Source organism: Bathycoccus prasinos (assembly GCF_002220235.1).
Source record: "Bathycoccus prasinos genomic : Chromosome_1".
NCBI classification, from domain to species: Eukaryota; Viridiplantae; Chlorophyta; class Mamiellophyceae; order Mamiellales; family Bathycoccaceae; genus Bathycoccus; species Bathycoccus prasinos.
The window spans coordinates 403-27,137 of record NC_024008.1 but is presented as its reverse complement, the minus strand read 5'-3'; the positions used below and the strand labels follow the sequence as shown (position 1 = coordinate 27,137).

The window sequence follows — 26,735 nt, the reverse complement described above, 5'->3', positions numbered from 1 at the left end:
ACGACGATACAACAATCACGAACGCATCGAAGAGGCGTACGGCTCTTTTTTTTTTCTATTTTGAATCATCCGCGAGATTTCAACGCGCTGAGCGTCGATGGAACGTTTCCTATCCGCGTTTCTTCTCGAGTTACGCTCGAAAACACGTCTATGGAGGATTCGTTCACGTTTCGTGGACATTTCTCGTTCGCGAGATGACATGCGAACGGCGAATACGAAATCTTCATTTTCAAAAATCTCAACGGGCAAACAGCTCACTCTTCGACGACGCGTCGCGTGTTTCAAAACGTTTGAAAAAATGAGAAAAAAGAGTAGTGACTGACCAAATTCTTCTTTCTTTTACTCTTAAATAAACAGCGTTCTCGTAGCCCAGAAGGTGTGCCAAGGTGTTTACCCGGGCGTGACGACTGCTGAATTGGATGAGCTCGCGGCTGAAACCGCAGCGGCGATGACTTCCAAGCATCCGGATTACGCGCAGCTTGCCGCGCGAATCGCCGTTTCAAACTTGCACAAGACGACGGACAAATCTTTTTCGACGACGATGAAGAAGATGTACGAACACACGAACCACAGAAACGGCAAGTGGTCCCCGTTGCTCGCCGATGATGTGTACGAGATCATCACAGAGAATGCGGAAAGATTTGACGCGGAAATTGTCTACGACCGTGACTTTGATTACGACTACTTTGGTTTCAAAACTTTGGAGCGCTCGTACTTGTTGCGCATCGACGGTAAAGTTGTCGAGCGCCCGCAGCACATGTTGATGAGAGTATCCATCGGTATCCACAAGAAGGATATCGAAAAGGCTGTTGATACGTATCACATGTTGTCTGAACGTTGGATGACCCACGCGTCGCCAACCTTGTTCAACGCCGGTACGCCGCGACCGCAACTCTCCTCGTGCTTTTTGATTTGCATGAAGGAAGACTCCATTGAAGGTATCTACGACACGTTGAAGGAATGCGCGTGCATTTCCAAGTCCGCCGGCGGTATTGGTTTGTCTATTCACGACATCCGCGCCACTTCGTCGTACATTAGAGGCACAAACGGTACCTCGAACGGTATCATTCCGATGCTTCGCGTGTTCAACGACACGGCGAGGTACGTGGACCAAGGCGGCGGTAAGCGCAAGGGCGCTTTTGCCATTTACCTCGAACCGTGGCACTCTGACATCTTCGACTGGCTCGACTTGCGAAAGAACCACGGGAAGGAAGAAGCGAGAGCTCGTGACTTGTTTTACGGTTTGTGGACGAACGATTTGTTCATGAAAAGAGTCGAAGAAAACGGCAAGTGGACGTTAATGTGCCCGAACGAGTGCCCGGGTTTGTCCGAATGCTGGGGTGAAGAGTTTGAAGCTTTGTACACCAAGTACGAAAAAGAAAACAAGGGTAAGAAGACGATCAACGCCCAGCAGCTTTGGTTTGCGATTCTTGAAGCGCAAGTGGAAACTGGTAACCCGTACATGTTGTTCAAGGATGCGTGCAACCGCAAGTCGAACCAACAAAATTTGGGCACGATCAAATCGTCCAACTTGTGCACAGAGATCGTCGAATTCACCTCGCCGGAAGAAACTGCCGTTTGTAACTTGGCCTCCATCGCTTTGCCGCGATTTGTCATCGAAAAGAACGAGAGCTCTCCGACTGGCAAGACGGAAACGAAGAAATTGTTGGGCTCTCTCAGAGCGAGCGACCGTTACTTTGATCACGCCAAGTTGAGTGAAATCACGAGAAAGGTGACTCGCAACTTGAACCGCATCATCGACGTCAACTATTACCCGGTCGAAACTGCGAAGAGATCGAACATGAAGCACAGACCGATTGGTTTGGGTGTCCAAGGCTTGGCTGACGTATTTATCTTGCTCGGCTTACCGTTTGACTCTCCGGAGGCGCAAAAGTTGAACGCCGAAATCTTTGAGACGATTTACTTCGCGGCGTTGCAAGAATCGAACGAACTCGCGAAAGAAGAGGGCACGTACGAATCCTACGAAGGTTCCCCGGTTTCCAAGGGTGTGTTGCAACCGGACATGTGGGGCGTTACCGAAATGCCGGGCGGCGATAGACACGGCTGGAGCGCGTTGAGAGAATCCATCGCCAAGCACGGCGTTCGCAACTCCCTCTTGGTTGCACCGATGCCAACCGCGTCAACCTCCCAAATTTTGGGTAACAACGAGTGCTTTGAACCGTATACATCGAACATTTATGCGAGAAGAGTGTTGTCCGGTGAATTCACCGTCGTCAACCAGCACTTGTTGTCGGATTTGACCGAGATGGGCTTGTGGGATCCAACGTTGAAGAACAGTTTGATCTCTGACAACGGCTCTGTCGTCAACCTCGACATCCCGGATAACTTGAAGGCTATTTACAAGACTGTGTGGGAAATCAAGCAACGTATATTGGTGGACATGGCTGCCGCTCGAGGCGCGTTTATCGACCAGTCGCAGTCGTTCAACGTCCACATGTCTGATGCCAACTCCGGTAAGTTGACTTCCTTACACTTCCACGCGTGGAAGTCTGGATTGAAGACTGGTATGTATTACCTCAGATCCAGAGCTGCTGCGGATGCGATCAAGTTTACCGTCGACCCGACGAAGGCTGCGAAAAAGGTGGAGAAGGAGAACGTCTTGAAGCCGTCCAACGGCGGGCCGAAACCAACCGCCGTCCCGACGAAGAAGGAAGTTTCGGAGATGAGTGAAGCGGAACAGGAAGCGCACATGGCGGCCAAGCTCAAGTGCTCGCTCGAGAACAAGGACGAGTGCTTGATGTGTGGATCTTAATCAGCAAGAACAACAACAAGTGAAGAGTGATGCACTTTTTCGGCGCGGACAGAAATCGACAACAAGAAAAGGAGAAAGAGAGAGAGAGAGAGCGTGAAAGGTGTATTTTGGAGTGTAGGGTGGGGAGTTTTTGCTCGTAGCGCATAGTGCGTGGCGAGGTTTAATCGCTTTTGCATACAATTAATTTTATATACTACTATTATTACATTATACAAGACAACTTGTTTGCTGCGCGTATTGAATATTATTCGGTTGGCTTTTTGGCGTCTTCCATCTGCACCCCCCACGAAGCCTCGATCCCAAAAATTTCGCTTGAACGCGATTAAACACGTCACTTTTAAGAAACTAAGAAACACCGCCCGCGCATATCAACTCTTCGTTCAAAAGCATAAACTGAGAGAAACGAATACCCCGTCGCATCCGCATCTCTTCCTGCTGCTGCCTACTCCTTCCCCTTCCTCCTTGAGGTGCGCAGAGAGAACAGAGGCGGATAATAATAATAATAATAACAGTTGAAGCAAAGCAAAAAGCGAGAGCGTGAAACGACCGACAAATCCGAGCCATAGGATTTGTGTGTGAGGACAAAGAAGCAAATCATGTCTTCATCCTGCCCTACATCGTCTAAGTGCGCGCACACGAGCGCTTGGCGCGTACAAAAGACAGGAGCGTCGAAGAATATTCGCAAGAACGCAGCATCCGTCAGTTTGAGAGGGGCATCAAAAGACTTATCGTCTTCGCACAGAATTCGCCGTCTTATCCCCCGAGGCGACGACGTTGAAAACGACCGGCGAAATTTCGCCTCCTCGTCGTCGTCCTCCGTTACTTCCTCCGTCCGTACTCGCGCATCGCTGTCTTCGTTTCGCACGATGTCGATGCGAACGTCAGCGACAGTAGATGAAACAGGAGACGTCACGACATCGAAGAATAAAATCACAACCGCTACGACCACGAGGAGGAGATTGCTCTCCTCCTCCTCCTCCTTCTTCTCCTCCTCGAGAGGAAAAAGGAACAAAAAAACAGACGAGAGCTTTCGTTTGCACGCGCTCAGGAAAAAACAACAAGGAGGAGGCGACAAAGAACAGGACGAAACGACCATCGAGTTCATCAAATCACTCGTTTCTGGTTCGTTTTACGAAGAAGACGAAGAGATTGGCGAGGATGAATTCTCTGCCGCGGGAGGAAGCTCGTCGGAAGCGCTGGTTCGTCGAAGAAAGCCGGCGAAAGGCGTGCAATTTTTCAAACCAGGACTGCGGAAACTCACGGCGCGCCAACGCATGGCGCTTGCTTTTTCTGATCTGGACTCTTCCGGTTGGTGGGCTGTCATCTCGTCAGGAATTGTATTCGGAACATTTATTCTTGAATCGTACAACATTGGCACCTTTGGTGGCTGGGACGTCTTGTATCGAGACGATATTCCGTGGTACTCTGGGCTAGTTTCCATGGACAACATCCGCGACATCGAAGACGCCTACAACGCGTTATTTTTCTTTGAGCTTTTGCTTCGAGCGTGGGTCGCCGAATTCAAGTTTTCGTTTTGGACGAATCCTTTTACTGTTTTAGATACAGCGGCTACGATTCCTCCGGTATTGGCAGTTTTCGGTTTAGTCGACAGAATGTCGCCAATCCCTCGATTTCTTCGGCTACTCCGGATCGTCCGTCTTCTTCGCTTTCTCGAGCGCTCTCCAGACTCGGTGTTGTTTGGTTTGTTCAAGTCCGATTCGATGACAGTTCAGCTCACCGGCGTCGCCGCCGAGTTCATCTGCATCTTCGTCATCGCCGCCGGCGTAATATATGATCTCGAGTTCGGCATCAACCCGGCTGTGAAGAATCTCAACGATACTTTGTATTGGGCGGTGCTTACGCTCACGGGTATTGGTCAGCCATTTGAAGTTGTCACCCCGGGCGGGAGAGTTGCGACTGTTGTTTCCATTTTTGTCGCCCTTTTAGTTATACCAGGTCAATTAGCAAAGTTAGCGACTATTTCAGGAGGCGAGATGCTTTTGGGGATGATGGAAGACGAAGACGAAGAGGACGAAGACCAAGAACTCATCTCAAACACAGGTGAAGTTTTCATTTTGAAATCTACGGATGAAGATCCCATCACGAGCGGCGCGAAAACGTTCGACGACCGCGTGTGCGATTCGTGTGGATTAGAAATGCACGAGAGTGACGCTCGATATTGTCGCAGATGCTCGTTTAAGCTAGCCGAATCCGACGTCACCGGCTTGAGGTTCGCTCGAAAGATTGCAAAGAAAAAGAAGGCGATCGAAGAGAAACAAGTGCGAGGAAACGTCAACGTCGGCCGTTTAGGAGTGGACATGATGTCTTCCATCTCCACGTCTACAAAGGCGCTCTCGAATAAGAAAAATCGCAATAGTTAGTTAGTCATATTGTACAGGTACTACGCATACTGAATATATATTAAGATTGATTGATGTACACTTTGCAAACCAACATCCAAGTCTAACTTCTTTGACTCGTCTTCATCAAAGAATTCTTTCAACTACGAGTACTTCTATTTTCTCTCTTTCGAGACGACTTTTGATGAAGCGGAAGAGGAAGAAGAAGAATGAGATGAAAGGAGAGACGAACCCATATACGTGAGAATCCCAACCGCGCCGAATGCCGTCAGCACGTAGGTTTGATATCTATAGTATTGAGCGGCGTGTTTCCAAAGCTGAGGCATGGTTGGAATTTCCGTTTTTATGTTCTTCTGCTTTTCGTGCATTTTGTATCGCCGAACGCGCGAGAAGTCCAACAAGGAGAGAAACACAACTTTTCGCGCACCCGCCTCGCGCGTCTTCTATCTAATCATTCAAGTTTCATTTCGGAATTTTCGTAAACAAAAGAAAGGAAAGTTTTTATGCCGTGTTCGAATTGAGCAAAAATTGCTAAAGTACGCGCTGCACTGCAACTAATATTTTACATGAGTTTCTAAAGCTTCGAAGGAAGCGGGGGAGAGGAGGACGGAATCATTTTGTGCGGATTCAGAATACCACGCGGATCGAACATGTTCTTCACCCTTTGCATGAGCCGAACTTCTTCCGCGTCCTTCCCTCGCCAAAGCTCTTGAACTTTCATCGCCCCTAATCCGTGTTCAGCTGAAACACTTCCTTTGTGCTCGGTGACATACTCGTAGACGAATGGCTCGATCATCGCAAGCGTGTCTTTACACGGACCTTCTTTTCGAGATATATTGAGGTGTAAATTTCCGTCGCCGAGATGACCGTATCCTAAAACTTTGACTTTATCATCCATTCTTCGCTCGGCGAAGCGTTCTCTCATTCTCTCGACAAGCTCGTACATTTTAATCGTTGGTAACGAAACGTCGTACTTGTACACGGCACCGGCGTATTTTAACGCCACGGATATGCGTTCGCGTAAATTCCAGAGCTCATTCGCGTGTTTTTCGTTTTCGGATATCACAAACCGTTGCGCTAAATTTGGTTTGTTCCTCTCTGCTTCGTCGCCGCGAAATTTTTTCTGAAGAATGCTCACAAATTTTCCCCTACTTTTCCTTCCATCCTCCGCAAGGACACACACTGAGCGCGCAAAATTTAACACATTTGCTCTCAACCTACTCTCCATAGCCTTTTCGTTTACGGTAGTTTCCACTGCGACGTAGAATTGTATGTTTGTTTTCAAATCGTCGGCGTAGGGGAATGGATCTTTCGCTCCAGGTAATGTGTCGACAGTGAGTTTAAGACTTTCATGATCGAAAAATTCTACAGCTGACAGATTCTCCGCCAATCTCTTTTTCACCTCAACCATGAGATGCACAACTTTTCGAAATGTATCACAGGCAAATATGGTAACGATTCGTGCCTCTGGCGCTCGGGACGCTAAGATGGCAACTTTCGTAACTATGCCGAGCGTTCCCTCGGCGCCAATAAATAACTGCTTCAAGTCGTATCCCGTATTATCTTTTCTATTTTCTCTGAGCAAAGAACTCAACACCGTTCCATCCGCGAGGACAACTTCTAAGCCTAAAACAGTTCCTCGCAAAGAGCCGTACTTGACCAGACGCAAACCGCCGGCATTTGTTGATACGTTGCCTCCGATTTGACATTTACCTTTTGCGCCCAAATCTAAAGGCACGCACATCCCTCGTCGCATCAGAGCATCGTCTAGTTCTTCTAGAACAACCCCAGCTTCGCACACACACACGCCAGTGATATCGTCTATACTCAACACCGAGTTCATGCGTTTCAATGAAAGTATAACTTCATCAAAAACAGGTACGGCGCCTCCGACTAAACCGGTGTTCCCACCTTGCGGACACACGGCGATGTGATTCTCGTGACAATATCGCAAAATTTCAGAAACCTCTTCGCTCGTTCGCGGGAACAGCGCACACTTGGATTTACCGAAATACTTTTTCTGCCAATCTGTATTTAACTCTATCAATAGCACCTCGTCCTCACTTTTATTATCATTACTATTATTATCATCATTATCACTCTCGGGCACATACGGTGTCTTCTTCTTCTTCTTCTCATTCCTCTTGGTAACAACGGTTTGTGCGACGTTTTCTGCACCAATCGCGCGAATGAAAAAATCTATATCATCATCTGACAAAACTTTATATGGGTGGTGATGGTGGTGGTGGTGGTGGTTCATCTTTTCCCCGCTCGCTCTCGCTCTCGCTCTCGCTCTCGCTCTCTCTTTAGAAAGAAAGAAAGAAAGAAGAAAGAGTAGACAGAATTCAAAGAGTGTGTGAGGCGAGAGAAAGTAAGGAATCATGAGCAAATAAATAAAAGACGAAATATTATTGATCGAACAAGAAACTCTTCAGTACACCACAATTCATAACACACAAAGAGTGAAGAGAGAAGAAGAAGAACGAACGAACGAAAAGAACGCATCAAATGGAAGTTGAAGACGCGATAACAACCACCATCTTCGATGTTGGTGTCGCCGCTATCGCGCAGCGCTCATCTGAAGTTCGCGTCCGGGAAATGGGATTTAAACAACAACGAATGGAAGAAGAAACCACAACGAAAGTAATAACATCAACGACGATACTTCCATCAAGGAATGAAGAAAAAGAAAAAGAAAAACAAGAAGATCTTTGTGAGAACAGGGGGAGAATCGTGTACCCGAAAGCCGCGAGACAGGTTGCGGGGAATTCGCACAAGCACGCTCGGGCTGCTCGCGTCGACGCGTGTGGACATTTTTATAAACCCACAGACGACACTCGAAAAGGAATGACTGAGTTACAGTTTTACGAAAATTGGCAAGCAATGGAGCACGAAAGAGTCCCGGAGTTTTCACCGTTTCTAGCTACGTTTGTATCGAGAACAGTGCTGTACGAGTCTCGCGACGCCGCGAAACCGATGCCATTTTTGAAATTGCGCGACGTGACGGCTGACATGAAGCAAGCAAACGTGGTGGATATAAAAATAGGAGAGCGGACGTGGCATCCATCGCACGACGCAGCGTACAGGGAAAAACGGCATCGAGGCGACTTGGAAACGACTTCGTGTTCGATAGGGTTTCGCGTGTGTGGGATGCTAACCTACGAGGAAGAAAGCAATACGGAGAGGTATTGGAATAGAAAATGGGCAAAAGCGCTGAATTTAGAGACGACGACGACTGGTCTTGACGTGTTTTTTGGTCAGAATAGCGAAAGAATTACAAATGTCCTTCGAAAGTTGAAAGATATCAGGCAAAGTTTAGAAATGAATCCGTTTCCGGTTTTCTTTTTGGGGTCTTCAATACTTTTATGTTACGATAGCTCGGATCTTCACAGCGATGTTCGCGTTGTTATCGTTGATTTTTGTAACGCGGTGAAGAACAAATCTCGAGAGGTGGACAGAAATTTTTTGGACGGACTGATCTCTTTGACGAATTTGATTGAACGTATCAGAGACCGCGTGAGAGTGAGAATGGATCCGACGAGCTTGTCTACTTCGTCTTCGGGACTCTCGACAGCTGGGACTTTCAATCCAAACACGCCGAGTCCTTCAAGTAGTAAGTGAGAGAGAGCAAAAGAGAAGAGCACATAATTGTATAATATGATTGTAGTTTTAAACGTACCAGTGGTACTGGTAGCATTGCATATTCCTCAGAAACCAACTCATTTGTGGCTATACTTTGATAAAAGTATTTGATAAGCTTTTGTCAATAAGACAAATTTTTCTCCAGAGCTTTTGTTCTTGTCGGGATGATACGCAAGTGCTTTGCGCCGATATTGCTTCTTCAGCATGTCAACGTTACCACGAAATTCTTCTCTGCTCAACTCGAGAATGTTCAAATATTCGCCGTCGTCGCCGTCGTCGGCACGATGGCGTTCTTTTTGCTTCTGTTGTCTTTCGTATTGCTCCCAACGCCACTTATTTTCTCTTTCTTGTTTACTCTTCTCTTCTTTGTCTGCCTCCCAGTCGACTTCGTGCTCGGTGGCAGCACACCCACATAAATGGCAATAAAGCATCTCGCTATCAACAGTGAAAAAAGAAGAATTGGTAAGCGTACAAAACTGCTTGCATTCCATACAGTCGTTGCAATTTTTTCGCCGCTTACCGGTAAGAAGACAGAAGTGACTTTTTTCGAGTATTATGCCATTCTCCTTGGCTTCGCGCATCCGATTTTTAGCGTTTTGGATTATTTCTAACCGTTTCTTCTTCTTCAATCGGAGTTCTTCGTTCTCTCTCTCTAAACTTGCCTTTTCTCTCGCAATGCGTCTATTGAACGATTGTTTGTCTTCATGGTCTTGATATGAACAAGAACAATTTGCGCAACGCTCCCCATCGGCGGCGGCGAAAAGCTTTCCAAGAGAAACTTCGTAGCTGGCTTTGGACACTTTCGATAAAAGCATCGTGCTAGTGGAAACGCGTCTAAAGTGCGGGCATACTTTGCAGTTGAGACACTTGCCGCGTTTATGTCCGTTTATGTCGTCGTCGCCCAAAACAGAAATCGTCGCCGAAGTCGCTTGTATTAAATCCTCGAACGATATCTTCGCGAAATTAGTGCTGGTAAAATCAGACGTATTTTTTCCTTTTGACCGAATATCTGGTTTTACGCGCTCATTTTTCCTCGCATTTTGCTCTTCTTCCCATTTAAGAGCCCAATTAAAACTCTCTGAATCATTCTGGTCGTATAGGAAGGTATCGTCGCCGCTGGGAACATCGTCAACCCTGTCTCTGTTATCGTTTTCATTCTCGTCGTCATCGCTGCCGCTGTCGTTGAAGGCCCACATTTTACTTCTCGCTTCGTCCTCTGCTCGCCGTCGCTCTATTTGTTCGAGCTCAAACGCGTTGAAAAATTCGACAGATTTTCGTAACACGTCGTCGCTCGGTTCGTCGTCGTCCGATTTTGTGTACGCGTGCGTTTGCGTCGACGCATTTTTTGTTTCTCTCTGTGCTATAATTTTATGTTCGGTTGAATTTTTCAGTGTTTGCGTACACGCGTCTTTACTCTTCGATCTTGCCAGTGTGTTCATTGTTGGTGGCGACACTGAATTCCGTGTTTCCCCTGAATTACCCTTTTGCTTTGTTCGTTCGTGCACGTTCAAATGTTTCAACGCCTGGCGCGCGGTCTCGTTATCGGCGTCGAGCTTGTTGAGAATAAGTCTGTATATTTTAATACCATCCTCCTGTTTATGCAAGCGCAATAGCGCGTGTGCTTTTCGATTCAGTGCTTTCACATTCGCAGGCTCTATTCGTAACGCTTGATCGCAATCAGATAGCGCCGCGCTGAAATTCTCCAGATGCAAGTTTGTAGCAGCTCTGTTTGAGTAAGCTTTCACTCGAAGAGCAGAATCAGACGAGTTCAAGGCTAGAGAATACTCCTTGATTGCCAAATCAAATTCACCTCTGTGGAAAGAATCCGTTCCTCTTTCTAAATGGTTACCGAACGTATCTATTTCGTGACAGTTGCTCGGGCAACGACACTTAGCGCAATTCATAATCGCAACATCGTTTGACGGATGCGGTGATGAGGAGAAGTTGGGAGTCTCTTTTTTCGTATAGAGCTGGCAATTCGATTTGTACTCATCGCATCGATTACATCGGTTGCATTTTCCTCTCACTATGCCCATCAAATCTCGATTGGAATCAACGTCTAGATATCTCTCGTTTTTCTTCGCGGCGCTGGAAGACGAAGACATTTCCAAAACGTTTTTTTTTTGCCTCGACGAAAATGAAGCGTTTTTACAAAAGAAGAGAATTCTCTCTCTTCTCTACCGAACAAAAAATGGCACCTCACGAGAACGTCTTCTACGCGGAGAAGCATTCCAACGATTCTTTGCATAATCCGCAAAGGAAAGGAACCGACCATACTTCGAAGGAAATTCAAATCGCCGCGCGATTACTCGGTCGCACCTCAGTCATTAGCGATGAGAAAACAAGAAAGAAAATGGAAAGAGAAAACGCTATAGAAAAAAGGAAGGAGAAGTTACTTCAAAATGCGAAACCGTTAGGGGATGGTTTTATTCTCGTCGGGAGCGGAGACTCTATCAGACGGATAAACGTGAACGAGGCGATGATTAAGAAAGAAAACATGAAAGATGAATATGGTCGCCAGAAACGAAAGTTTGATTCAGACAGCAGATGGAAGACGGAAGAAAGAATAAAGAACGGAGGAACAGCGGGTCAGAACGAACTCGTCGTCGCTCGAAACGCAGCTTCAGAACTGGAGGAGAAGAAGAAGATGAAGAAGAAAGACCAGGGTCGACGCAGAGAAGAAAGTCTTCCCGTGCTAGTGCCACCATCCGAGCTGATTTTTGGATCCGATGGTTTCGTGAAAGAGAGCACGGACGACGACGAGGACGACGAGGAGGAGGCGATGAAGATGATAGCTATCGAGCGACGGAGAGCGAGAAGTGAAAAGTCAAAGTTAGACGTGAAAAGTACTGCGAGGAAAGCAAAAAACATTCGCAAGTTTATTGGTCTTTAAGTCGTGGAGTATATGTGCATGTATGTATGTATGTATATATATATTCGTTATGTAGTATAGTATAGTGTTGTAGAAAAATAGGATAGTAAATGCTGCTAAGTAGTAGGCAATAATGCGATGGCGTTTGGATTCCATAGGATGCCGGAAAATTCTAAACAGAGACTTTGAACATATGGCGTGAAGAAATCTTCAGGCCGCTCTTCCTCTTCGTACGCAAATTTCAACTCGTGAAAGTCGTGGAGCGGTGGTTTTGAATACGATTTCGCCGCGATTGTGATGATAGCCGTCAAATCGGGAATGCTAAATGAGTTGAGCCCGCGTTCTCTCTGTTTCCTATCGATTTCTTCGTTGAAGTGCACCAATACGACGTTTATATTTTCTAAGAGTTCCTTGAATCTTGCGTGTTTCTCGAACGGTTTCAGCGTTTCTTCGCGATGTAACAACGCATAGATCAACTCTGGATTATGCACTAATGCGTTTTGAGATAATGCGGCGTTGAAAAGTTCGAGAAGTATGCGCAAAAAGTCCGCGTAAACGTGCATATCTGTTCCATCTTCTTTTGCGTTCATCCCGTCCGCGTGCAACTGTGCGAATCTCAAATATTTTTTCGCGATGAGTTCAAAAATAGAGACGAGTCTCTGCGCTGCGTAAGCTGAAACATCCCGGAAATGCGGTGCCATATTTGCCAACGCTGCAAAGCAGTTTGTATGTAAATAAACGTCGCGGAGTTTCGCCATGTTAAAACGAACAGTTCGCGTCAACACGATGATGATCAAACTACCAAGCGTTGTTTTTGTCAATATTCTCTCCTTGTACCAGGAAATTTGTTGTGGTATTTGAATTTTGTGCACGTTTGCGTTGAATATCTCGCCTTGCGACATGATTAAAAGAACAATCAATATCATATAGATTTGGTTTTGAGTTCGAGCCGAGGCTTGGTACAACATTTCCAAAAGAGGCATGACGACAACCTCAACGTTGTCGTTGTTCAAACAGTACTCGCAAAAATCGGACGCGCCGAGAATACACGAATAGAACAACAAGACGGAAATATCGTTCGTCAACGCGCGACCAAAGGTTTCATATAACTCTGTGAAGGATACTTTGGCTACCAGTTTACCCCCACTGGTTGAAACGCCAGCTACATCAATTCTTGCGTTCTCTTCTTCTTCTTCTTTTTCGATACCTCCAACGCCGGATTCAATGTCTTTGTTTTCTTCTTTTATACTTCGAATGCTTCGTAAGGCATATCGAAACGAATGCGGTACCTTCGATCGACTCGTCGGGTTATTGAAGTTGATGAGGACAAGGAGAAGCAGAGAGGAAACGTCGGCTAAAGGTGATAAAGTGAGCATCACTTTACCAGAGGCGGACGCTCCGCCGGCTTGTAAAGACGACGACCCACCGGAAGAATTCATTTCTGCGCTTGCCGTTTTCGATCCAGGTTTCACGCCGTAAGATTTCAACCACGTCTTTGGTTGTTTCTGCTCAATGAAATTTCTCAACAATGCCGAAACGACATCTTCGTTCGTGTACGCGCCAGTTTTTGCTGATGTTGTAGTCGTTGTAGTCGTTCCGTTTTTGCCTGGCGACCCAGCGGCGCTGGCTGTCGATGCAACTTCGTGTATTTTTTCCAAGAAAGGGTGAGTTGTAGGTCGATTGGTTTTCCCATCGATCATATTTTGCGTCAACTGTGTACCGCTCATGACTAAAAGCAACGAAACGCACGCGTGATGTAAAGGATACGTCGCATCCGTAACTTGAACAGCATTGTTCATACACACCGCGCTCAACAAAGCGGTGCCAAGCTGATGCATAGCGCTAATCGTGGCGTTCTCGCCCGCGTAGTTGCACGCCCACGCGCATTCTTCCACGTTCGTTTCTTCTACAAAGTATTTCAGAAATGCGGAAAGTAAAACGACGGCGTTGATGGCTTTCGTCGGTACCTCTCTCGTCTCGAAGTTGACATCTTCTAAAACTCTCGAAACATAAATCATCAATCTTCCCAAGTTATTCGATGTTCGATGGTTCTGACTCATTTGCTTACCGTATTCGTGGACTGATTTCTCGATTTCCAAGTTTCCAGCCGCGCTTAAAGCTTCGGGGAAATCTCTCAGCGCACCCCACACGTTAGAAGAAGAAGAAGAGGAGGAAGATTCACCACCGGCATCACCTTTTTCGTCGTCGTTCAGTAAGGATATCGGCGTGGTGCCTGCGAGAGCGGCGTATAGCGACTGCACCTCATCCCCAGCGAGATGTGATTGCACCGAAACGCCGTTCCCCATGATTCGCGTGTTCTATCTTTCAAGAGGAGTCGGATTATTCACTCGTGTAATATTTAGAGGAAGAAGAAGTGGAGAGAAGTTTGTTTTCAGGCAGGATCGAACTGGACTCTCCTCGCTCCTTTTCTCTTCTTGATGAAAAATAAGAGAAAACAAAATTCAACCATTTAATCATCTGCCCACGTGTCGTCGCCAGTTTCATATCTTCACACTCGGAGTGAAGAAGATATCAAAAACTGAAAATCAACAGATTTGATAACACGTATACATGATGGCATCATCAACAGCATCAATTACCGCGGCGTCTGCGCAACTCTGTAACTCTTCCTCGTCGACGTTTCGACGAGGAGGAAGTCGATCCTCCCTCGTCGTCGGTAAAAAGTACAACAACAACAAGACGAGGAAAAGTAAAAACGTTTACGCTTTACGCAACTTTGATTATCCAGAAGCGCTTTTGTTCGATTGCGACGGCGTGCTGTGCGAAACAGAAAGAGACGGACACAGAGTTACGTTCAATAAAACGTTCAAAGAAAATGGGCTCGAGCACGAGTGGGGAGTTGAATTATACGGCGAGCTTTTGAAAATTGGCGGAGGTAAAGAACGCATGACGCATTATTTTGATAACGTGGCGCCGAAAGACTCGGAACCGTGGAAATCGACGACGGATCCGGAAGAGAGAAAGAAACTCGTTGCGGCGTTTCACAAGAGAAAAACGGAAATGTTTCTTGAAGTGGTGAAAGCTGGCGAGTTGCCGTTGCGACCGGGCGTGGCGAGGTTGATCGGCGAAGCTTTGGAAGCTGGATCCAAAGTCGCCGTGTGCTCCACCTCAAACGAAGTCGCCGTGCAAGGTATCGTGGATACCATGTTACCGCAATACGCAGACAGAATGCCAGTTTTTGCCGGAGATATCGTTCCAAAGAAGAAGCCAGCGCCTGATGTGTATTTACTCGCCGCCAAAACACTCGGTGTCGATCCTGCACGATGCGTAGTCATCGAAGACACGCACATCGGACTTCAAGCAGCTAAAGCAGCGGGTATGAGATGCTGCGTAACAAAGTCAATCTATTCCGAGGGTGAAGATTTCACCGGAGCGGACGCTGTGTTCGATTGTTTAGGCGAAGCCGGCGAGGAGCGCGCGAAGTTTCACGACTTGACCACTCCCGGGGCATTCTGGTAAGTGAGTTTCCATTCTCTCTTACTTTTTGTAAACTAAAACAATTATAATAAAAGGCTCAATCCACCTTTGCCTCAACACTTAAACGGCGATTGGTACGTCGGCGAAGAAGAAGAAGATAAAGATAAAGAGGAGAAAAAGGTAGAAGGTAGCGTCGTCTACGATAGCACGAAAGCGATTATAGACGATCTTGAAAAACTATGAAAAAGAATCAAATACAAATTAAGAAGAAGAAGAAGAAGAAGTGAGAACACTCGCACACTTTCTACACTTTTCTTTACTTAATTTTACTATACCACTATGAAAGTGTTCACAACACTTTAAGTTTTTTGCTCTTTGGTCCAGGTCTGCCCATATTTTCTACTGAACTACTATCGTCTTTGAGTGGGTAGAAGTGTCTCAACCCAATCAAAAACCCGATACCGAGTGCGATTTTAGCGTGCCCGGAGTGCGTGATGAGCTTTCGCACGTTGTCCCTCACCGCAACGCTTTGTAACAAGGCGCAACTTTCACACTGGGGCCAAAACCTCTGTTTGGGAACGAATCGAATAAAGTTCATGAACTTTTGATACATCGAAACATTTGCGCCTCGGGAGGCTGCGGCATTTGCGGCGCTTCCGAACGCTACTTTGTTCGGCGGCATGTGGTCGCCAATCACTTTGAGCGATTTTTTACCGCAGTGATGACACCCGTATTTTCGCATAAACGTTCGTAAAACTGCTTTTTGCGGTTCACTCGCGTAATTCGATCCGTTTGCTTTGATACTTTTGACTGCATTCGCACCGATCTCGGCAACGTCGCTCGGCATCGCTTTCGAGAACGAACCCCGCGAGGCGAAGAAAAATAACACGCTACCTAACGCGGCGTCAAAAACCGTTTCATCTTCATCCCACGCCGTTTCCAGCGTACCCGTCTTCCTGCGTTTCGTTCTGCGCCACGTGCTATTACTGCTACCGCTATAGCTAATGTGAGGACTACTGTTACTACCACTAATTTGATTCAATCCTGCGCTGACAAAACTCCCCGACGATGTCGTGTTATGCACTTTGCCACCTCCTCGAGACAATGAAAAATCTGATGCGAAAAGCATCGCTTGTCCTGCGCATACGGAAGCCATCATCGTCGATCCCAAGCCTAACACTGGACCAAAATTCGACGCCGAAGATATTCTAGCAATCAGCGCAACTCTCTGAAACGCGTTCATGGATACAGACATGGAAATGGCAGAACAAGCGCTGCCGATAGCTAACGGTAAAGCGTGCGTTTCGAAACTGAAATGCGTTTTCCAGTGTTCGAAATCAGGAAACTTATTCGCGATGAATCGCTCAAAGGAATTGCTCTTACCACGCGACGACGTCCAAGGGAGCGACATTAATAGCAGAGGTGCAAAGATTTGCGCTTTAATTTAATGTCGTGGTAATAATAACGATGACACGCGCACGAGAAAGAGCTTTTTTTGTTCTGAAGAGGGGGGAAGGATGAGGAGGATTTTCCTTTTTTTCACACAAGTAATACGCAAAAGAAGGAAACGCGCACGTTGTATGTGCCTAAATAGTAGTAGTTAGTACTTATAGTAGTATTACAAGTGGAGATCAGTGTTACAAACGTCTCGGAGGAAGTGGTGGCGGTTTCGCCGGAGGCTGCGACGTAAGAAAACGCGGTCCGGACGGAGGTGGTGGTATGTTGTTGTTATGTTGCGGCTGCTGCGGCTGCTGCGGCTGCCCAGCAAACCTTTGATTCGCTCCAGCTGGAGGTGCCATGTTTGGCATAGGTGGTGGTGCAAACGATGGAGGTGGAGGTGGAGGTGGCGCAAATGAATGTGGCGGAGGTGGGGGCTGAAATGTGAGCACGTTCTGCTGCTGCTGCGCTTGGTGTTGCGCTTGCGCTTGCGCCGCAGCATTCGCAAACGCTGCTGCCGCCGCCGCTGCTGCTACCGCTGCAGCAGAAGAATGATGCACGTTATGAGAAGAAAGATGAGGAGGGGGTGGAGAAGGAGGTGGGAGGAACTCGTTCGCACCGAACGATAACATAGACGTGGAGTGTACGAGCTCGTTGTTCGCGGCTGTATCGTCAAAACCACCTTTCGCAGCCGTCGTCGTCATATTCTTCTTCCCAGCACCTGCGGTGGCCTCATCCGCCGCTGCTGTCGTGGCCTCGTCCACTTCTTTAAAGCCAAACAATTTGCCAAATCTGTAAATTTCCAAAAGCTGCTCGTCGAAATCGCCATACATTTGCATCTCTTCATATTTCTCATATAGTTTCAGCGCAGTTCTCGCATCTTCGATGGAATCGTGCGTCTTCGATTGAATGTCTTCCTTTAACAGATATTTCGATAAAAACTTCAAACCGAGCTTACGTTGGCGCTTAAAATGAAACAATTCCACGGTATCGATGATTTGAGAAGGAGGGACAACTATATTGATCATCTTAAAGTCTTGCTTCAAACCGTGTCCGACGAAAATACATCCACAATCAATCAGATAGCGCAGTTTCAAGTACGCGTGCTTCAGCTGGGTGATGAAGTGTGAACTGACAGCGGGATCAAGATCACCTGGTACTAATCCAGAAAAGCGCGTCAAATAGTCGTTTACAGGCTCCACTGCGCGTATGTAGTCGTCGATAATTGGTGTAAACTTCTCTGAACCTTGTCCACGTACGACCGAAATCCGCGCAAGACCCAAACGCGCCGGGATCGATTCAACCTCAGAACCGTCTGCTAATTTTTCCATGATTGCCGGAACCAGCTGAACAAATTCTGCGTCGATACCGACCAAATAACCAGGCGAAGGCATATCATCTCCTTGTAGCAAAAATGGTTTGAACGGCACGGACTTCGGAATCGCGACGCCAAGCGTAATTTTTCGGTACAAAGCCTCGGTGATGGGGGAATCCGGCAAATTTAAAGGTTTCTTATCGACTCGGGTATACAAACACAGACAAGGAAGCTTCAAATGTCCGTAAAGCTGCGTGACTTCATCTTTGGAAACTTCAGATACGACAAAATCATTAAATAGAAGCCATTCGCTCTTCTCTGCGCCACTCCCGGAACTGCTACCACCTCCACCGCCTCCCATCTTCGATGACGCGTTCTTCGGCGTGAACGGTTCTGCTTTCTCCGCGCCGAATTCCATGGCGTTTGATCGCAATTTAGAAGATGACGGCGTCACGCTTTTAATTGTCGCTTTGGCCGATGACTCTTCCTTATTTTTTTCCTTATTAGTACTCGTTGCCTTTTTGAATACCAACGGAGAGACACCCGGCGTCAGTCCAACCGGGGACGCCACGTCAAAACATCCAGGCGTATCGACGTATGGCGGCTTCACCTTTATAAATGATACTAAATGACCTTCTAACTTTGAAATATCGCGCTGGGGCTGCTGTTGTTGATGTTGCGGCTTGTCGTTTGGTTTTCGTGCAAAAACAACCAATCCAGTGAGTTCGTACACGATTCCATTTTCGAAGTTTTCAAAATCCTTTGCTTCGCTCCCATGTTTTGCACTCAAAGTGCCGCCTCCTGGGACGAGTTGCATAAAGTGCGGGAGCCAATGCTCATGCAACTTTTCTGAAAATCCCTCCGACCCAGGCACGGCATCGGATTTGACCCCCCACCAGTGCAAATCCAGCATATCGCGCATGCCAAGAGAAATGGACAGGACGTTTGGTAGTTTCTCTGCGAATTTAGTTTGCGCCATTCGCGTGTACGCTTTGTGCGACTCACACCAAGCGCGAACCTCTTGTTTAATGCACATGGATTTCACGAGTAAGTCAACAAAAGATGGTCGGGGAATAGATCGGTCGCTTGGATATTGTAAATCAATCTGAAACTTACGCATTTCCTTCTTTTCATCGCGTGCGCACTGCGCGCAGCGCAACTTTTCTTGCGTAATAATGCCGAAAGACTCTTCCACGCTCGTTAACGCTGTTGAAATCGACGTCTTACCACCGTTTGACGATTCCTCCTTGTGTAACTGCTCCAAAATAAATCTCTGAAATGCTTGTATTCTCTTTGCTGGACTTTTTTCGCTGCGAGCCTCGAGCTCACCGCCGTTTCCTTCGATCAAGCCCAGCGCAGCCGCTTCACGTACTTGCCGAAGCGTTCGAAGAAAATTTAACGGTTGGCACGCCGAACCCGACGGACACGTATTCAGCATATGACTCAGAAATGATAACTCGCACGTCAAACAGAATTCACGTTCACACGTGTGCGACATGACCCGCGAGCGCAACTCGGGAACAAAATGTAACATCTGTAAGACTGGATTCACGTAACAGTTGGCTAAATCGTTCGTAAGTCCAGGTAAGCACGTTTTGTTAAACGATCTGAAATCAAATGATTCGAACTTTCGCTCAGCTTTGAAGCTCCGATTACACTCTACCCGCTGATACAGTTTAGGAAGGTTTTGCTTCGATGCACGATCTCTTTCGAGATCTCCAGCCTCAGCGGGAGGCGCGATTCGCGATTTGAGCAAGTAATAGTGGGCTCGCCGAACCTCTCCCGGTTTCAAGCCACGGTTATGGTAGGGATTATTACTAGAATACGCTGACGTTCGAGTGCTCAAGCCACCAACCATTGATGGTATACCGCCACTACTACCACCACCACCACCACCACCCACACTACTCATTCCCGCGCTATTTGGGTTCACCATACTTAGAAAACCGCCGCTGTTATTGGCTTGACCATACGGGTTGACGGCAACGCTGGGATCCGGGAGATGAAAATTGGTTGCGTCCGCAACCGGGACTGCAGTTTCGTACGAGTTGTAGTTCACTAGCGCAGAATCATTCGTGCACCACGTGTGCACCCATCCAGACGTATCGCCAAAGCTCACGCACTGTCCACTGGATGAGATATCCATAGAATACATAGTTGCGCCTTGCAAATCCACCTGAAACTGATACGGTAATCCGGCTGAATTGTTTATGTCGTTCGCTTGTATAAAACCACTCTCACTCGCCATGAACAAAACACCCGTACTCGCTGGATTGAATTTAATCGCAACTGGTCCAGCAGGGAAGTGCAAATGGTGTATGGCTCTCGCCGTAAATCTCGTATCGTACACTTTCACGAACTGGTCGAGCACGAGAGAACCGCCCCGCGAGGTGAAACCACAAGTTGCCGTAATATCGTTCTGGCACGTCAAGGAGCACACCGCTCCCTGATGCGCGTCAATGCGCATTTCCTCTCGTAATCCATTTCGAGGGTCACGGAAACATAACTCTCCGTGTAAACCTCCAGCAGCCAGCAAACCACGTTGAGTGCCCCACTCCATGCGCATCGTTCCTTGTCCAGTTTTCACGTTCTTAATGACAATGCCACTAACTGGATCGAAATGCACAATTCCAGCGCTCGCTTTTCCTACGTATAACTTTCCACCGACGTGTCCTCTGCCGTGCTCGTACGCCGCACAAGTATAAGGAGAATCTCTTCCTTCACCGGTAACAACGTCGAGCGTCGTTTCACCACCTGTCGTGTGGTATCCTACGCTATTACCGCTCACTGATATCGCGCCACCACCGATTGGAACTACATCTGCTATCGCATATTCCCGATCTTGAATCGCACAGTGTCGTTCGAGCGAAGGTGCGTGCGATAGAGTCAGACTGCCCGTTTCCGTTCCCGTCCAAAGCAATTCTTCGGAAGAGTCGAATTTCGCCACAGTTACCGGGGGCGCCAACACGTGACCGAGTTCTTCTAGATGGTGCGGAAGCGTTGTCGAAACGCCGTACGGATAAAGCGCATCCATCTCGACCGCAGCGACTCTGCGACGCACACACGCGCGAGCGTCGTTCGAGTTTTTTATGGCGTCAATAGCACACAATCCTCGAAAAGGGATATGAAAATACGAAAAAAACACCAACACACAAGTTAACATCAAACAACAGGAAGAGCTCTTTGTTCGTTCGTCACAAGAAAGAGCTCGAGTGGAACGAAAGAAAGGATTAAAATATCATTTTGTGTGCTTTTTGTTGCATACGAAAAACACCCTGTTCGGTTAAAATGAGAGGACCAGACTCTTCGTCGACCAAATCTAAAGCGCAAAGACGCGTTTGGATTTTGGCTTTCATTTTCGTAGGGGTTGTGCTCTTCTCTTTCGGCAACAATTTCAACAACGAGGACGAAATGAACGGGACAGTGGGAATAAAAGAAGGTGAACGCAGCACATGGGAGAACGTAAAGCGAATGAGTTATATCAGTAGTAGTTGGAGTAGCACTAGTAATTATGGAGACGACTCCATTTCATCGACGCAACCGCGGTATGGAAGTGAATCAAACGAGGATGACTCTGCTGAAGAGATTGCAGAAGCAGGCGAAAGCAACGAGAGATACGACGGCGATGGAGAGATGAATACACATGCGGTCATCAAGCGCGACAACAAAAAATTCTTGAATAATTTCAACGGCGCGGTGGCCATGCACAGAGGCTCGTGCAAAGAAGGGTCTCAGATTCAAACACCGTGGATAGGAAAGGATGGAAAGAAAATAAGCCTAGGAAGTTGCACAAAAAAAGTGCTCGCGGTTTTACCGGATACGGATCCTTTAGCGTTTCGAAGATACAACACGTGTGCAGTTGTTGGTTCGGGTGGGATTATGGTGCACAAATCCGTAGCCGCAGATGCTCTCGGCGAAGCTATTGATAAACACGACGCCGTCTTTCGTTTCAATCTCGCGCCGACAAAAGGATTTGAAAAGTCCGTCGGTTCAAAGACGACGATTCGATTGATTAATCGCAAACATTTCGGCTTCAGAGAATTCGAGAACGAAACGTCTTTGCAACACACGACAACTCCGGACGTGATGAAACAATTTTGGGATTACAAGTCTTTGCATCCAGATTTACCCACCTATCCGATCGATGGGAGTTTTTATAAGTATGTGATGAGCGATAAAGACGTGGCAAACTCTCGGCCATCAAACGGATATCTCGGATTGAATCTCGCTTTGATGATATGCGATAAGATTAATGTGTACGGCTTTGCTCGCAATTGGAAACAGCGCAATATGAGATATCACTACTTCAATCGAGAGGAGCCGAACGAGAGCCAAATGTTGCGGGACGGTAAAGGGGAAATGCCTCTTCTGGAGCATCTGGTAAAGAAGAACAAGAATAGAATCAAGATGGTTCACACGTAGTAAAAATAGAATGAGATAGATAACGTTGTAGTCAGTTGGGAGAAAAGTGAAGAGAGTGAGATTGGAGGATAGAGCGGCTTTAGTTGAGTATTATATTATGATTAGGTGAAGTACATCTTTAAAAATGCATTTTTTTTTCTCCCCTACAGCCGTCCAAATTACAAATGTGATATCGCAAAATTTAAATGGCTGCGAAGTTGTCGCGCGGCGGGCATTCGCATATCTCTGGGGACGCCTACTCTGTCTCGCAAATACTCGAGAGATAACGACACGTTCTTCTTTGTTACCTGCGAAGCGTTTGTACCCAATACGTTCTCACATCCTTGCGGAATATCGCTATTATCCGTGCGCAAAAGCATAGCGGCTACAGTTCGCAACGCTACATCCACTGCTTCAACGTAGTCTTCGTTCGGTGTCGCGAATGGGTCTGATAACGGCGCAGAAACTCTCTTTTTCGACGGCGTCGCACTTGCGCCACGACACGCGAAGCGACTGACATTCTCGTAATTACTCAAAAGTTGTATTGCAGCTTCCAATCGATCTCTTTCTGGATTTTCTTTCTCCCAGAGAGGTTCCAGCGACGACTCGTTCAAAGGAGGGAGTGGCAGTTGCCACGATTTACCATCCCGACCATTAATCGCGCTCATCGCGTCGATTTGTTCCTGCGTGTTGTTCTCAACGCAGCCTCCAAGTTGAGGCGGTAAATCATGTACGTGCGTAAAATAATCACTTCGTATCATACGAAACGTCGGTCTGTTCGACATGTTCGCGAACCAATTATCGATGTGCGGCCATCGTTTCGAACCTTCGATTCTCAACCCCTTGTAGTACAACAATGAAGCCGCCATGCGTTCAAGAAACGGAGCAAACTTTATATCGACAAGCGAAAAGCCAGAATTCAGGAAATATGGAGAATCTACCGTCTCGCTAAGTCTCAAATCGACTTCATCCAAGGTTTCACAGAAAGTCGCTCGACTCGCCGCGTCGTTCCAATTTCCAGTCAGCCATTGCATCCAATTAGAGAACAATTTACGCTCTAACCTGAAAAGTGTCTGTGCCTCCGATGATTCATTTGGTGGTAGCATGGCAGGATACGAAGCTACGTCGCTAAACTTTGTCTCGAGAGCTTCTTGGATCACCGCAGACTCTGTCATCAAGACGCCGTCGATGACGACAACCGGGAGCATTCCACTCGGCACATTCTTCAAAAAACTCTGCGGTTTATCTCCATAACATCGCATGTTGATCTTTTCTACCGTGTACGGAATTCGTTTTTCTTCCAGCAACAGCCAAACGGTCTCACAATACGGACACCACCCAGCGTGGTCTCGATAAAAGTGAACGCGAATCTCCTCATCGGTTTTACCAAAAGTTCGTTTCAAACATTTCGGTGACGTCGGGCCTGCTTCTAAATCTATAGTTTCTGGAATGTCGTGTTTCTTCTTTAAATCTGTCGCGATGCGCTCCAAGTCTTTCCACGATGGAGCGTTCGACCCGTCGACCTCGACTACAGTCGCGTTCGTTATTCTTTTCTTCTTGCTCGACGTCGACGACATTGTTGTTGTTAAAAAGTCAATCGCGTTTGTAAAGAACGAGTTATTGGATGAAGCACCGGTTCGCACAACAGTTCCTCTTTTCGTTTTGTTTGAGCGCGTGGCTATTGCCGTCGATGATGATGCACCTGTTGTCGTTCTCGTCGAAGATGAGGGCGACGCTGCTGTTCCACTCATTGTTAGCAAACAAAAGTATGAGGGATGTTTTTATCTGTCGTCTGTGTGTCTGTAAAAATCTCTGTGGGAGAACTCCTTTTTTCTCCAAACTTCGAGTATATAATCCGATTTCTCATCCTTACTTAAACGCGCACCTCGCTGTTACACTTATTGAGCTGAAAATAAGAGCAGGTAATTGAAAATGATGACATCCGCGTCTATTTTATCGTCTCGGAGCGCGTACGCATCAACGAGCGTAAAATCGAAAAGACCGGAACAAAATAATAAACACCTATACAAATCAACGACGAAAGCGTTGTTCAACAATAGGAACAACAAAAGAAGAACAGAAATGCGAAGAGGAACGGGCGATAGCGACGATACGAAAGGAAGAGGCTATCTTATTGCACCACCGCCTCTTTTTCCTCTCGTGCCTGCATTTGCACGGCAAACGTACCGATACGAAATCGACGCGGGTAAAATGTGGTTCTTCGAGCAGAAGCAAGGTATAGGATTAGGCTTGAACGTGTCAGTGAACGTCCGCATGACGGTTATTAAGTTGAAAACGGGCGGGTTGTGGGTGCACGCGCCAGTTGCACCAACGAAAGAGTGCATTGTACTTTTAGATGAACTCGACGCGCCGGTCGAGCACATCGTGTTACCTACTACACTCTTTGAGCATAAGCTATTCGTGGGACCGTTTTCACGAAAATACCCAAACGCGAAGGTGTGGATAACACCAGAACAGTGGAGTTGGCCCGTGAATTTGCCGCCTTTATTTTTCGGCATAGATTATAAGAAGAATGGGGGCGGCATTTTAGGTGATTCGCAACCTTCGTGGATGGACGAGTTTGATATTGAGTTGCTAAAGCCGCCTGCTTTAGGAGTTGCTTCCTATGTCTCTTTTATCGAATGCGCTTTCCTTCATAAGCCCTCAAAAACGTTACTGGTTACTGATTCAGTCGTTTACGTCTCCGAAAACATTCCCGATGCCGTTTTAGAATGCGATTTAATGGAATCAGGCGACGACAATTCCTTCACCATTAGCGCGCTGAAGTTTTTAAATTTATTCAACATCCGCGAAAAGGCAAAATCTCGCACGAACGATTCCGCCTCGATGACTATAGAAGAGAAGAGACGTCTGGGTTGGCAGCGAAATGCTCTGCAGGCTTTATATTTTGGTCCAAATAACCTCCTGGATCCGGAAGAGAGTTGGAAAGACGTGACCAATCGCTTGTTCGTTGCTCCTGTGGTTGCGACGTTGGTGTACGAAAACGTTCCGGACTACGTCAACGATTGGGCACAGCGCGTCGCAAAATGGAACTTTAACCGAATCGTGCCGTGCCATTTCGATGCGCCCATCAAAGCTGGGCCAAAAGAATTTAGAGAAGCGTTTCGTTTTTTGCCTTCCAGCAGACCCTCGAAACTTGGTGGTAACAAACCGTCGAACTCCTTAAAGTCTCCGTACTTCAACGACGAAGATATGATTTTGTTACGCGGCGTTGCTGATTTTCTCAAGAACACGGGAGTCATTTTTAGCGACGAATCGAGACCGAAGAAGATAAAAGTAATTAGTAGTAGCAACAAAAACAAGCAGAGTTAGAAATATGTAACGGCAAGCGCGCGCAGTAGGAGCTATTTATTGAGCTTTAATTATTATCATTCGAAAAACAAACCCCTAATCGCGGCTTCATCTAGAATATCTTTCATCCATTTCTGTTTCAAAACATCTTTCGCTCGCTCGATGGACACCCATTCCCGCACTCGAATAGAATCTTCCGCCCATTTTTCGCTCTGTTCGGTCACGCGCATCAAGAAGAAGTGTGCAGTACATCCCATCGGGTTTGATTTGCTTTCGTATTGTATACCACCTGTGTTTGTCGAAATAGGTATTAAAGGAACCGCGCTCGATACACCTGCTTCCTCTAAAGTTTCCCTTCGCGCGGCTTCTTCCACGGTTTCATCGAGCTCCCATCCTCCTTTCGGGAAAGATCGTTTATCCGGTTTCCGTCTACAGCTAATCACGAGTACTTCTACATTACTATTGTTCTTGCTATTTGTCTCCATCGTCGTCGCGGCACTGTCCTTCTTAACGGTTTCGTCTTTTTCTGCCTTAGTTTCTCCGCGCGTGAATCGGAATGGAATGGTACCGGCAATCAGTCTTCGTTTATTCTCGTCGTCGTATCTCTGTTGAGATCGTCCAGTACGCGCATCATGACTTGACATCACCCAAAAGCCAAAAGCCAAGAGTATATATGTACGCGTCAAAAGTGACGTTGGGCGTGTGTTTGTGTGATGGAAAAAAGAGAAGAGAAGGTGAGAAACAAATTCCGATTCTTCAGAAAGTTGGCGCGCAGAAGAGACACACCACACGACATGGACGATCTCGTAGATTTGTTAGATTCTGATGATGACATCACTCCAAAAGTGAACGAGACTTCATTAGACGTGCAAGAAAGAAATGAGGAGATGTTCGACAAGCGAGAAGAAGAAGAGAGTGGAAAGCGCGCATCATTTGTGAGAAAAAAGGAAACGTCTTCTTCTTCGCTTTCGAAAGTCGTGGAAGAAGACGGAGAAGGACAAGATACAGAGAGAAACACGCGCGCAAACGACGATAACGAAGAAACTGTTTCGATGTTAAAAAGAGGTGCAGTGATTGCCGATCCTCTCGACCCGCAAAACTGGGAGGCTTATTCTCCCAAATCGTCAACTGAAGGCGAGCGAAAAGATGCCTTTACTTCTCTGAATGCCGACGATGAATACTTTA

General features: G+C 46.9%; 14 protein-coding genes across 14 annotated transcripts; 7 read left to right on the top strand and 7 right to left on the bottom strand.

Annotated features, from left to right (window-relative positions):
- Nucleotides 1-150: 150 nt before the first annotated feature.
- On the top strand, nucleotides 151-2,773 carry Bathy01g00140 (Ribonucleoside-diphosphate reductase subunit; the record flags this gene model as incomplete). Its single annotated transcript, XM_007515183.1, has 2 exons — nucleotides 151-185; nucleotides 358-2,773. 2 exons carry the CDS (start codon nucleotides 151-153, stop codon nucleotides 2,771-2,773), a joined length of 2,451 nt encoding a protein of 816 aa, XP_007515245.1.
- An 866-nt stretch (nucleotides 2,774-3,639) lies between these two features.
- On the top strand, nucleotides 3,640-5,154 carry Bathy01g00130 (unnamed protein product; the record flags this gene model as incomplete). The annotated part of the gene is made up of 1 exon (XM_007515218.1): nucleotides 3,640-5,154. The coding sequence occupies one exon, from the start codon at nucleotides 3,640-3,642 to the stop codon at nucleotides 5,152-5,154; it is 1,515 nt and encodes a 504-aa protein (XP_007515280.1).
- Nucleotides 5,155-5,707: 553 nt separating this feature from the next.
- Nucleotides 5,708-7,393, bottom strand: Bathy01g00120 (predicted protein; the record flags this gene model as incomplete). Its single annotated transcript, XM_007515665.1, has 1 exon — nucleotides 5,708-7,393. The coding sequence occupies one exon, from the start codon at nucleotides 7,391-7,393 to the stop codon at nucleotides 5,708-5,710; it is 1,686 nt and encodes a 561-aa protein (XP_007515727.1).
- Nucleotides 7,394-7,641: 248 nt separating this feature from the next.
- Bathy01g00110 (predicted protein) lies at nucleotides 7,642-8,754 on the top strand (the record flags this gene model as incomplete). The annotated part of the gene is made up of 1 exon (XM_007515486.1): nucleotides 7,642-8,754. The coding sequence occupies one exon, from the start codon at nucleotides 7,642-7,644 to the stop codon at nucleotides 8,752-8,754; it is 1,113 nt and encodes a 370-aa protein (XP_007515548.1).
- A 98-nt stretch (nucleotides 8,755-8,852) lies between these two features.
- Bathy01g00100 (Cns1p) lies at nucleotides 8,853-10,880 on the bottom strand (the record flags this gene model as incomplete). The annotated part of the gene is made up of 1 exon (XM_007515225.1): nucleotides 8,853-10,880. One exon carries the CDS (start codon nucleotides 10,878-10,880, stop codon nucleotides 8,853-8,855), a length of 2,028 nt encoding a protein of 675 aa, XP_007515287.1.
- Nucleotides 10,881-10,966: 86 nt separating this feature from the next.
- On the top strand, nucleotides 10,967-11,668 carry Bathy01g00090 (predicted protein; the record flags this gene model as incomplete). The annotated part of the gene is made up of 1 exon (XM_007515332.1): nucleotides 10,967-11,668. The coding sequence occupies one exon, from the start codon at nucleotides 10,967-10,969 to the stop codon at nucleotides 11,666-11,668; it is 702 nt and encodes a 233-aa protein (XP_007515394.1).
- A 95-nt stretch (nucleotides 11,669-11,763) lies between these two features.
- Bathy01g00080 (unnamed protein product) lies at nucleotides 11,764-13,953 on the bottom strand (the record flags this gene model as incomplete). The annotated part of the gene is made up of 1 exon (XM_007515695.1): nucleotides 11,764-13,953. The coding sequence occupies one exon, from the start codon at nucleotides 13,951-13,953 to the stop codon at nucleotides 11,764-11,766; it is 2,190 nt and encodes a 729-aa protein (XP_007515757.1).
- Nucleotides 13,954-14,221: 268 nt separating this feature from the next.
- On the top strand, nucleotides 14,222-15,328 carry Bathy01g00070 (predicted protein; the record flags this gene model as incomplete). The annotated part of the gene is made up of 2 exons (XM_007515131.1): nucleotides 14,222-15,123; nucleotides 15,181-15,328. 2 exons carry the CDS (start codon nucleotides 14,222-14,224, stop codon nucleotides 15,326-15,328), a joined length of 1,050 nt encoding a protein of 349 aa, XP_007515193.1.
- Nucleotides 15,329-15,434: 106 nt separating this feature from the next.
- On the bottom strand, nucleotides 15,435-16,496 carry Bathy01g00060 (predicted protein; the record flags this gene model as incomplete). Its single annotated transcript, XM_007515591.1, has 1 exon — nucleotides 15,435-16,496. The coding sequence occupies one exon, from the start codon at nucleotides 16,494-16,496 to the stop codon at nucleotides 15,435-15,437; it is 1,062 nt and encodes a 353-aa protein (XP_007515653.1).
- A 226-nt stretch (nucleotides 16,497-16,722) lies between these two features.
- Bathy01g00050 (PAB-dependent poly(A)-specific ribonuclease subunit 2) lies at nucleotides 16,723-20,871 on the bottom strand (the record flags this gene model as incomplete). The annotated part of the gene is made up of 1 exon (XM_007515508.1): nucleotides 16,723-20,871. The coding sequence occupies one exon, from the start codon at nucleotides 20,869-20,871 to the stop codon at nucleotides 16,723-16,725; it is 4,149 nt and encodes a 1,382-aa protein (XP_007515570.1).
- Nucleotides 20,872-21,125: 254 nt separating this feature from the next.
- On the top strand, nucleotides 21,126-22,259 carry Bathy01g00040 (predicted protein; the record flags this gene model as incomplete). Its single annotated transcript, XM_007515460.1, has 1 exon — nucleotides 21,126-22,259. The coding sequence occupies one exon, from the start codon at nucleotides 21,126-21,128 to the stop codon at nucleotides 22,257-22,259; it is 1,134 nt and encodes a 377-aa protein (XP_007515522.1).
- Nucleotides 22,260-22,417: 158 nt separating this feature from the next.
- Nucleotides 22,418-23,815, bottom strand: Bathy01g00030 (glutathione S-transferase; the record flags this gene model as incomplete). The annotated part of the gene is made up of 1 exon (XM_007515050.1): nucleotides 22,418-23,815. One exon carries the CDS (start codon nucleotides 23,813-23,815, stop codon nucleotides 22,418-22,420), a length of 1,398 nt encoding a protein of 465 aa, XP_007515112.1.
- A 355-nt stretch (nucleotides 23,816-24,170) lies between these two features.
- Nucleotides 24,171-25,571, top strand: Bathy01g00020 (predicted protein; the record flags this gene model as incomplete). Its single annotated transcript, XM_007515186.1, has 1 exon — nucleotides 24,171-25,571. One exon carries the CDS (start codon nucleotides 24,171-24,173, stop codon nucleotides 25,569-25,571), a length of 1,401 nt encoding a protein of 466 aa, XP_007515248.1.
- Nucleotides 25,572-25,627: 56 nt separating this feature from the next.
- On the bottom strand, nucleotides 25,628-26,194 carry Bathy01g00010 (predicted protein; the record flags this gene model as incomplete). The annotated part of the gene is made up of 1 exon (XM_007515176.1): nucleotides 25,628-26,194. The coding sequence occupies one exon, from the start codon at nucleotides 26,192-26,194 to the stop codon at nucleotides 25,628-25,630; it is 567 nt and encodes a 188-aa protein (XP_007515238.1).
- Nucleotides 26,195-26,735: the final 541 nt, after the last annotated feature.